Source organism: Dromiciops gliroides, chromosome 5 (genome assembly GCF_019393635.1).
Source record: "Dromiciops gliroides isolate mDroGli1 chromosome 5, mDroGli1.pri, whole genome shotgun sequence".
Taxonomy (NCBI): domain Eukaryota; kingdom Metazoa; phylum Chordata; class Mammalia; order Microbiotheria; family Microbiotheriidae; genus Dromiciops; species Dromiciops gliroides.
Genome location: NC_057865.1, coordinates 241495240 through 241505522, shown reverse-complemented (window position 1 = coordinate 241505522; position 10283 = coordinate 241495240). Strand labels below are relative to the sequence as shown.

Genomic DNA, 10283 nt, shown 5'->3' with positions numbered 1-10283 from the left:
GGAAGCACAAGCTGACTGACATGTCCTGTATGTTGATTATGAGGCAATCAGTGAAATGTAAACTCTGGATTTTATAAGAACATCTGAATTTTATAACTCTTACAATTTATGCTGGGACTTGTGCTCAGTCAGTAACTGTAAAGAAACGTGCTAATACTTCTAATCATGAGATACAAGTTGACTTAATCCAATAAAATAACTTCTGCAATTCAAATGTAAAGAGAAGCTTGATGAATGAATCAGCTGCTATTCATTGCTTAGACATTACAGTTTTAGCCTTAACATATACTCTTATCACAGTTAGCTAACACACACTTACTTGTTCCTCAGCTACAAGCAATGGATGTGTTGATTCTTCACCTACTGAAGGGAGGCGTGCACTTCCAACAGAGGGATGTCTGCTTGAAGGATGGGACGAGGCATCTCCAAATGATGGATATCGAGGATACCCATTGGGTAAATTCTGTGCACCAAACCCGGGAGCTAATAGGATTTTTATAAAAGAAAGCTAGTATGACTATGTTGGCATTATTTTAAATATCTATCAGAATTCTAAATGGGTCATAGGATACCTCAATCAGAAAAGTGAAATTCCATTTGGGGTGCTTTAAAAAGCAACCACCATAGGGGCAGCTAGGTGGCGCAGTAGATAGAGCACCGGCCCTGGAGTCAGGAGTACCTGAGTTCAAATCCGGCCTCAGACACTTAACACTTACTAGCTGTGTGACCCTGGGCAAGTCACTTAACCCCAATTGCCTCACTTAAAAAAAAAAAAAAGCAACCACCATGGAAAATGGAGGGCTAAGAGATAGGTGTAGTGGCTTCAAGTGCCAAATCCTCAACAAAATGGTCAACTAGTCTCCATTCCTGCATGACACAATATTTACAAGCTGTTCATAATTTAGAGTTTAAATTAAAATTTTTTTTACTAGTTAGCTACCTAAAAGCATATCAGTAACAATCCAATTACACGTAACCAATATTTATTTTGGATTCATATTATTCAACACATCTATATCGATATATCCTGGTCAGGTAAGCCCAAGTTCCTCAGAAAAAAACACCTCCTCCCAGACCACATACCCTGTTTCTGGCCTAGCCCCCATAGCCTGCTCAGGGAAGGAATCTTTGTGGAAATGCAACTTAGCATATTTATCTGTTGGTGCTACAGCCCCCATCTCCCCAGGAAGCCACAGCTACTAAAGGCCTTGCCACCCGAGTCCTTGGCACTTGTTAAATGGTTCAATATCAGAAACAGAAATGGTTTGGTCAATGGAAATGACACAAAATAAGGTACATTACCATCTCCATCTGACTTGCTGGTGAAACCCATCTTTGCTATCTTCCTCTACTAGAATGTGAGCTACTTAAATTCAGGAACTGTCTTACTTTTCTACTGACCCAGTCTCTCTCACACAGCAAAAATTTAGTAAACACTCTCCTTTTCCCTGTCTCTCTTTCCCTCCTTCCTCCAAACCATCCATCTATGAGCTATAACCTCTTCTCAAAAGCATTCGTATAAAGACAAGTACTTACTAGTGGGAGTTCGAGGGGTTCTGGGGACTTCCAATTCAGTCTGTTGGTGATTCCTTTCTACTACTGGCTCTTCTACCACATTTATGCTATTATTCTGCATGATCTCTTGTAACATGTTAAACAATTCTTCTGCACGGGCACATTTAAAGGCAAATATTCCTACAAATATAAAACAAAAATATAGTAAATGATTACCATAAGGAAACAAAAGCACTGAAGTTCATTTTCTCAGACCAGAATGGGGAAGCCCTTTTAAATGGATAACAGATCAACCCCTTGCACTACCATATGCCAATTGTTTCTTTTTATGAGAGACGGTGACTCATATGAAGATGCACCCTGTCCTGATCTCCAGAAACTTGAAGTCTGGTAGGGGAGAAGAAAATCGCATGAACAGAAAGTATGCTGTGTGCATAAGGAATATATAAAATTTATTTCTGATTGGGGGATTCTGCAGATTGCATAAAGTAAGTACTAATGCTGGGCCACCAAATTATATCATAAAAGATTAAATGCATGCTTTATAATATATGCTTGCTTCAAACCAAACTTTACATGCATTGTTATTTCATTTAATTCTTACAACAAATTCTGTAGTGATGCAAATGCTATTATTATTACTACTCCCATTTTACAGAGAAGGAAATGGGGATCCAGAGAGGTCATGTGATTTGTCCAAGACCACACTGTTATGAAGAGGTAGAGCCAGGACTGGAACCCAGGACAGGTCTTCAGTCTCCAATACTAGTATTCTTTCCATTACACTGAACTACTTTTTCAAAAATAAGTTTATCTAATAGAAGAGCTGTAAATATATTTTGTGTGACAAACAAACCATACTTCATGAGACACTAAAGCTTTCAGATAAGAGAATAACCTGTAGAAAGAAAACTTTGGTCGGACAAGATTGTCTTTTTCTCTGGTTGCTACTGATCATAATAAAGAAGATGCTTGCAATAAAGGTAAGTAGGGTTTAAGGAGAGCTTAAAAAAAAAAGTTACAGACACTGAAACTGACATTAGTGACTGAATTTTTGTTCAACAGGGGAAGAGGCACGATACAATATGGGCAACAACACTTTTAGGAATGCCATTCCTGGACCATGTGAGCTCTGAGCAGTGAAGAAAACTCAGTACCAGGAGAGAACAAGGCAAAGAAAAGGAAAGGATGTTAGGGATGAGGAAGGCAGGGAAAGTTCATTCAGTTGCTTGGGGTGATCTTGGGCAATCCAAATTAAGACACGTCCTCATCTTTTTATAATCTGTAATTTTGATTGTTTTTCTACTTCCTATGCAACCTGATTAAACTATGCAAGCCATTTATTCATATGGTGTTTTATCCCCATAACAATTCTGTGAGATAGGCAATGCAATAAGATTCCGATTTTATAGATATTCTCTGAATTCAGGCATAAATCCAGTATATTTTCCACTAAGCCATGTATCCTTCTTCCACAAAGCCTTTAACCAAATTAGATCTGACTAAGTAAAACTCTTAATCTTTTTTGGTGCTCTTATAATCTAAATTTGCTCGCTCAATAAAAGGCTTTAATCTTTTTAGATATGAGTAAACAATCTCATTTCCAAATTGCATCTCAGGACAGGAAAAAAGGGGAAGAGCTGAATAAAATATTCTAATGGTTGTTGAAGTTTTTGTTTATGAAGCCCCATAAAATGTTAGGCGTTTTTCTAGAAAAATAGGCATGATATCAAAGAGAAATAAAAATGCCTTATTTTTTATAGTCTCATGGAAAAAACTAAGCCCCAAGACAGCTTGGTTCCAGTGCCAGCCCTGTTGTGAGTGAGCTGTGTGATCTTCAGCATGTCTAACACTCTGGACTTCAACACCCTCAGCTAGAGAAGGATTTCTACAGTCCAGATCTGATTCCATGTCAAAGTTTGCTACGAATTTCTTCAAATGATTTCAAGTAATGGATATTTTTGTAAAATGCTTTGTTAAGTTACTCCTTCACTAACAAAACTCCAACAGCTCCTTCTGCCTCTATGATGAAATACCAACTCTTCTGTTTGGCTTTTAAAGCCCTCTAAATCTGGCTCTAGTCTGCCTTTTTAGGTTTATAGTATTTCAAACTCAATGTGTCTAAAACAGATCTTGTTATCTTTTCCTCCAAATCCCCCATCTTTCCAATCTCCATTTCTGTCGAAGGCAGAAGGCAATCTGCGTCTGTTCCATTTCCACTGTTCCTTCTCTCTAGTGACACACTAACCACCTTAGTTCAGGCCCTCAATACCTCTCTCTGAGATTATTCCAAAGCATCCCAAATGACTGCTCTACTTCAAGTCAATCCCCACTTCAGCCTATACTCCATATGGATAACAAAATGATTTTCACATCACGCCCCTACTCAACTCTAATAGCTCCCTGCTGCCTCTAGGATAAAGAAGATAAATTCTTCACTTTCGCTTTTCAATCTCTGTTCAACCTAGCCCCAACCTATCTTTGCACACTCATCTATGCTTCACCTTCCTCTACAAGCCTGCTGGACAGGCCTTCTCCACACAGCCCTCCATCTTTCATCTCTGTGCTGTGACTCTGGCCATCACCCCCCTCCCCAGAATGCTCTCTGTTCTCCAAAAATCCTTTTCTTCCTTCAAGACACACAGCCCAAGCACCATCTTCTACATGATGCTCTCCTGATCCTACCAACTACTGTCCTTTCTCCTGAACCACCTCGTAGTTAAGGATTTTACAACTATTTCTAGCTTTTTAAAAATATCTGGTTATGGAAGTACTTGTTTCCACTGTTAGAATTAGTCTTGAAAATAGGGAGTTTATTTACATGTGTATCTATAGTGTCTAGCATTATGGATGGCATTTAATACATGCTCACTGACTGATTCATTACTTCTCCATGCATTCTATTTTGGGGGGAGGGGAGGGGCAATGAGGGTAAAAGTCACAAGGGTTCTTTTGGGGGGGGGGGGCGGCAATGAGGGTTAAGTGACTTGCCCGGGGTCACACAGCTAGTAAGTGTTAAGTGTCTGAGGCCAGATTTGAACTCAGGTCCTCCTGACTCCAGGGCCGGTGCTCTATCCATTGCACCACCCAGCTGCCTGTCCATTTTACATTTTGCAATGATCTCTTTCTCTCCTGTTTTGGTTCTAAATTTTTCCCTGATCATCTGACAAGTAAACTATTCCATTACCCCTAATTTGCTCGTGGTGTCACTCTTTATGTCTGAATCACGGGCCCGTTTTCACTTTATCTTGGTATACAGTGTGACATGTTGGGTCTGTATCTAATTTCTGCCATACTGCTTTCCAATATTCTTCGCAGTATTTGTCAGTCAGCTTTTGTCCCCAACTCTTGGGTCTGTGGTTTATCAAACCCTAAATTACTATGGTTATTTACTACAACGTATTGCGTACCTCCTCCACTGCACTGATCCACCACTATGTTCTTAGCCAGCACAAGACTGTTTTGATGATCACTATTTTATAATACAGTTTGAGATCTGGTTACACCTTCCTTCACAATTTTTCCCATCGATTCCCTTGATATTCTTGACTTTTTCTTCTTCCAGATGAATTTTATTACTTTTCTAGCAGTTTGGTATGGCACTGAATAAGTGGATTAATTTAGGTAGAACTGTCATTTTAATTATACTTGCTTGGCCCTACCTGTGAGCAATTAATATCTTTCCAATTGTTTAGATCTAACTTTATTTGTGTGAAAAGTGTTTTGTAGTTCTGTACATGTAGTTCTTAGATTTGTTTTAGCAGGTAGACTCCCAAACATTTTATATTGCCTACGGTTATTTGAAATGAAATTTATGTCTTGCTGCTGGACTTTATTAGTAATATGAAGAAATGCTGATGATTATGTAGGTTTATTTTATATCCTGCAACTCTGCTAAACTTGTTATTTCAACTAGTGTTTTAGCTGTCTATGATTCTTCGAGTATACAACCATATCATCTGCAACGAGTGACAATTTTGTTTCCTCACTGCCTATTCTAATTCTTTCAATTTCTTTTCTTCCCATCTTATTACTATAGCTAGCATTTCTAGTATATATATATATATATATATATATTTTTTTTTTTTTGGTGAGGCAATTGGGGTTAAGTGACTTGCCCAGGGTCACACAGCTAGTAAGTGTTAAGTGTCTGAGGCTGCATTTGAACTCAGGTACTCCTGACTCCAGGGCCGGTGCTTTATCCACTGTGCCATCTAGCTGCCCCTCTAGTACAATATTAAATTATAGTGGTGATGGGCATCTTTGCCCTGATCTTATTGGGAAAGCTTCTAACTTACCCCCATTACAGATAATGCTTGCTTGTGGTTTTAGATAGATACTACTTATCACTTTAAGGCAAGTTCAATTTATTCCTATACTTTATAGTGTTTTTAATAGGAATGGGTGTTCTGTTCCACAAACTTGTGTGCATTGTGCCTTATTTTTTTCTCTACTGTGAATAGCCATGAATATGCACAGTTGCTAATGCAAAAGTGAAAATGAGGCTATTAATAAAATCACACAAATACTTGAAGTTACAAAGATTAAACATATAAATTTGAGGTTTGACTTTATTGTATATTTAACTTTCTGTTCCTCCAGTGGCATGTAAACTCCTTGGGAACAAGAAATGACTGCTTCATTTTTGTCTTTGTATCCTCTGTGCCTAGCATACAGTAGACTCAATGCTTATTGAATTGAATAAAAGACATACAATTATTTTAAACAAAATGTTCATAAATTCACAAGCTAACACGTTTTTCTGAATATTTTCATTTAAAGTAGAATTATAGGTAAAATAATTTGCCCAACCACCTAACACAAATGTCAAATGAACCCAATTTAATGGACCTACAACTGAATACAATTTGAATTTTAAATTAGGGGTTGAGGGGACAGAATAAAAGATAAAAAGGAAGGTAGCCATTCAAGGCCTGAGATACTTTAATAAGGTGTCAAGTGCTTGGTAAGGTGCTAATAAAGGTAAAGGAAACTATTAACTCAGTAATAATTTTCAAACGTCACATCCTTTGCTAACAAATGTAAATTGCCAAAGCCAGCCAAACAAAATTAGACAGGAAGGAGTCCATGGAACAATTTTATACATTCCAAACATGATGCTTAGTTTTTAAAAATTTTTTCTTTTGAACATGATTGTAATACAGGGAAGCACAGATATCATGTTATGTTCTTGTGTACATGTAAAAATGAAACTACTAAAGAAAATTCAAGTGCAGCAACATTTCAGATAACAGGCCTATTGCTGAAAAGTTGAAAGATGATCTACTATATCTCTTTATATTGGAATATGACCATTTTAAAAGCTCATAGGCTGTGTCCTTTCAATAATGCAAATGATTACTCTCTCCAAGTTCCTATCTATTTGTAAACATTGACCTTTATCCTATTGTCGACTTCCATACAGAAATACCAGTATTTTATATTTATTGAGCACCTATAACATGCTAGGTACGGCTCCGGGCATAAAAAAGATGACACTCGAATGCTATGTGACCAGTCTAATGAGCTCTAACACTGGCAGTGACAAAATGACACCAATTTAAAGACCTACAACTGGAAAGCATGAGTTAATTTAATTTATATTTGAGAATTAATTTAGGTTATGAATGTGACAACACTCAAAATTCTGTACTGTGTCACACAATTTCAGGTTTCATTCAAGAAAATACTGAGATTGAGCCAACAACCACTATTCAAACAGCTCTGTCCGTATGCCATATTTTGTGAAGCTTCTGTCAGCAACATTCTTTAAGAACTTAGTTAAGAAAGCCAATTGCTTTTCTTATTTTTTTTTTTTTGCTGAAGAAGTTGTTTAATATCTAAGTTATTATCTGAAAATTGATTGCTATGGGTCAGTAAGCACACTTTGTTTTTGATGATAGGTATTTAACTATTGCTAAAAGGATACCAAATGACCTTCTCCACAAAATTGTTATTCGTCTTATTCTTGGAATAAGTAAACAGATCTCATGTACCTTGTCCAGTCTGACACCTCCGGCCACTTTCAAAAGAGAAGAGATTTGAGTCATAGCCATAGCGACGCAAACAAAGGTAATGCCATTTTACAGCATCTCGTTTACGGGTGTGTAAAATTAGCTCTGTGTCTGTCAGCTCCATTACGCCAGAACCCAGCTCATTGCCATCATCATCAACATTAATGACCTTTAAAAAAGAAATACGACAAAGACTTCAGCTAATATAGTAAGAGTTAATAATAGCTAACATTTAGATAACGCTTATGTGCCAAGCAGCAAAACAAGAATTATTTTCCCAATTGACACCTCTCCATCTCTCTCCCTCCCTTCCCTCTTCCCCACCCCCCCACTTCAATAAAAGGAAAGAAAGGCGTCAGTTGATTCATTCATTCAACTAATATTTACCGCGTGATTACTACGTGTATAGGACTACATACAACAATACTATACAGCTTTTATAGGAAAAGTATCATGGAAACATGGTACATACGTGGGGCTAGGCAGAGTTATCTTAGAGATCATCTAGTCCCGAGTTACAATCCTACTAAGAAGTACAGCCATGTACATACAGACATGCAAAGTCAAAGAATGTAAAGGAAAATGAGAGAGTAAGCATTACAAGGAATCAGAAAAGGGAAGGTCAACATGGGCTGGAGGGAACTGGAAAGGACTCAAAGGTGATAGGACTTTCCTACTCGCTTGTTAAGACAGGTAGAATTGAGATATGTAGGAAAAGTAAGGAAGGTGGGCATATGGAGAAAGGAGACCCAATTATGGATTGACGGTGAATTAAATGATCAAAGGTAGGAATGAGGAAGATGTGTTCACTGCAAGTAAACTCAAGTGAGGAGGCATGGGTAAAATAATACATGTGACCCCAAACAGTACAAGAGGCTTTATAAATCTTATCTAAGACTCGGTAGTACAGGACTCATAACTAAAGGATAGTAATAAAAGCACCTATCTTTTTTCAAACAAAACAAAACAAACTGACTCAACAGAGAGCAAGAGTGCAAAAGTGCACGTTAAAATATATTCCTACTTCTCAGTACATGAGCCCATGAAAGGAAGCACAGAGGAACAAAGGGGAAAAGAGCAGTGATATCTCTGTGCGAGAATATTAGACTGCATGGGCATATAGCTACGGATGTCATTCTGGACTGACAGCACACACTTGGCAAGAAGGTAAGTTGATGATGATATCTGAGATTTCTTTCTTTCTTTTTTTTTTTTTTTAGTGAGGCAATTGGAGTTAAGTGACTTGCCCAGGGTCACACAGCTAGTAAGTGTTAAGTGTCTGAGGCCGGATTTGAACTCAGGTACTCCTGACTCCAGGGCCGGTGCTCTATCCACTGCGCCACCTAGCTGCCCAATATCTGAGATTTCTACACTGTTTTAAGGTCTTCAAAATGCTTTACACACATTATTTCATTTACGCTTCAAAATGACCCTGTGGGAGAAGTTTCATAGGTATTATTATCACCCCTATTTTATAGATGAGGAAACTGGGATTTCACAGAGATGAAGAGACTTGAGCAGGGCCACAGAGCTTGTAAATGTCAGGGAGAAGACCTAAACTCAGGTCTCTTGACTAAATTGTGGAACTGTGTCTACCCTGACACAATTTTCACTCTCAGAGATAGATATAGCCATCACTGTGCTGTATGAGGAGGGAGGGAGTCGGGGAAGTGTTCAGGCTCATGTGAGGAAGGGGAGGAGTCTCAGTTGTCTGTCTATCTACTTAGGTGAAATCTCTCTCTGCTAAAAACAAAGCACCTGATGAATTCCTGATTTACTTTGCCAGTCATCTCATCTCTATGAAACACTTCATCTCTTAAAACGGTGGGGGGAACCATTATCTGAGTCCAATAGTGAACAAAAAGGAGGGACAAATTAAAAAAGTAAAAATGATATGAAACTTAGGAGAAAATGACCGTGTCATTTTAGAGCTGATGAGTAACAAAGAAGGAAATACTCAGCATAGTTTGGCAAACTTCAGGAAAGACTTTAGAAAGCTGACAAATATGACGGGCATGATACAAGTAAATGGGACTCAAAATGAAGGCCCAACAGGAGTAGGAAGCTCTCAATCAATCAACTAGAATTGAATTAAATCTCTATTATGAGTCAGGCACAGAAAATATGAAGACAAAAAAATGTCTTTGCCTCAGAAGAGCAAAGAGAGGAGAGCAGGGAAAGGGGAAGAAAAGTATTTACCAAGCACCCGCAGTGTGTCACTCTCACAACAACACTGTAAGCCAGATGCTGTTATTGCCCCCATTTTATAGATAAGGAAACCGAGACCGAAAGGGGTTTAGCAACTTGCCCGGGGTCATCACACAGCTAGTAAGTTTCTGAAGCTAGATTTGAATTCAGGCTTTCCTGACTCCAGGTCCAGCACTCTATTCACTGTGTCACCTAGTTGCCTATATACAAAGATCTATAAAAATGTCTGCAAAATAAATAAATACATAAATAATTTTTTGCCAAGGCAGTTGGGGGAGGGGAAGCCTCATGTAGGTGATTCTTGGGTTTGAAAGAAACTAGAGATTCTAAAAGGTGAAGCTGAAGAAGGAATACATCCCAGCCACAAGAGGATAGCCTGTGCCAAGGCACAGAGACTGGACACAGAAGCATTATGTGTGAGGACCATGAAGGAGACTGGTGTGACTAGGCCATAGAGGACAATAAGTAAGGTAAATACAGGATAATGCTACAAATGTGGGCTGCAATCATGAAGGGTTTTAAATGCAAAATAGAAGAGTTTGTGTT

General features: G+C 38.3%; 1 protein-coding gene across 3 annotated transcripts in view; it reads right to left on the bottom strand.

Moving 5' to 3' along the window:
- Positions 1-10283, bottom strand: part of FRS2 (fibroblast growth factor receptor substrate 2) — a 127213-nt gene that overhangs the window by 6831 nt on the left and 110099 nt on the right. For all 3 annotated transcript variants that reach the window (XM_043967314.1, XM_043967312.1, XM_043967313.1), the window contains 3 exons: positions 7512-7698; positions 1537-1695; positions 320-483 (listed from right to left, as the gene is read on the bottom strand). In XM_043967314.1, the coding sequence (XP_043823249.1) occupies positions 320-483; positions 1537-1695; positions 7512-7698 (510 nt within the window). The remainder of the gene's footprint in view (positions 1-319; positions 484-1536; positions 1696-7511; positions 7699-10283) is intronic.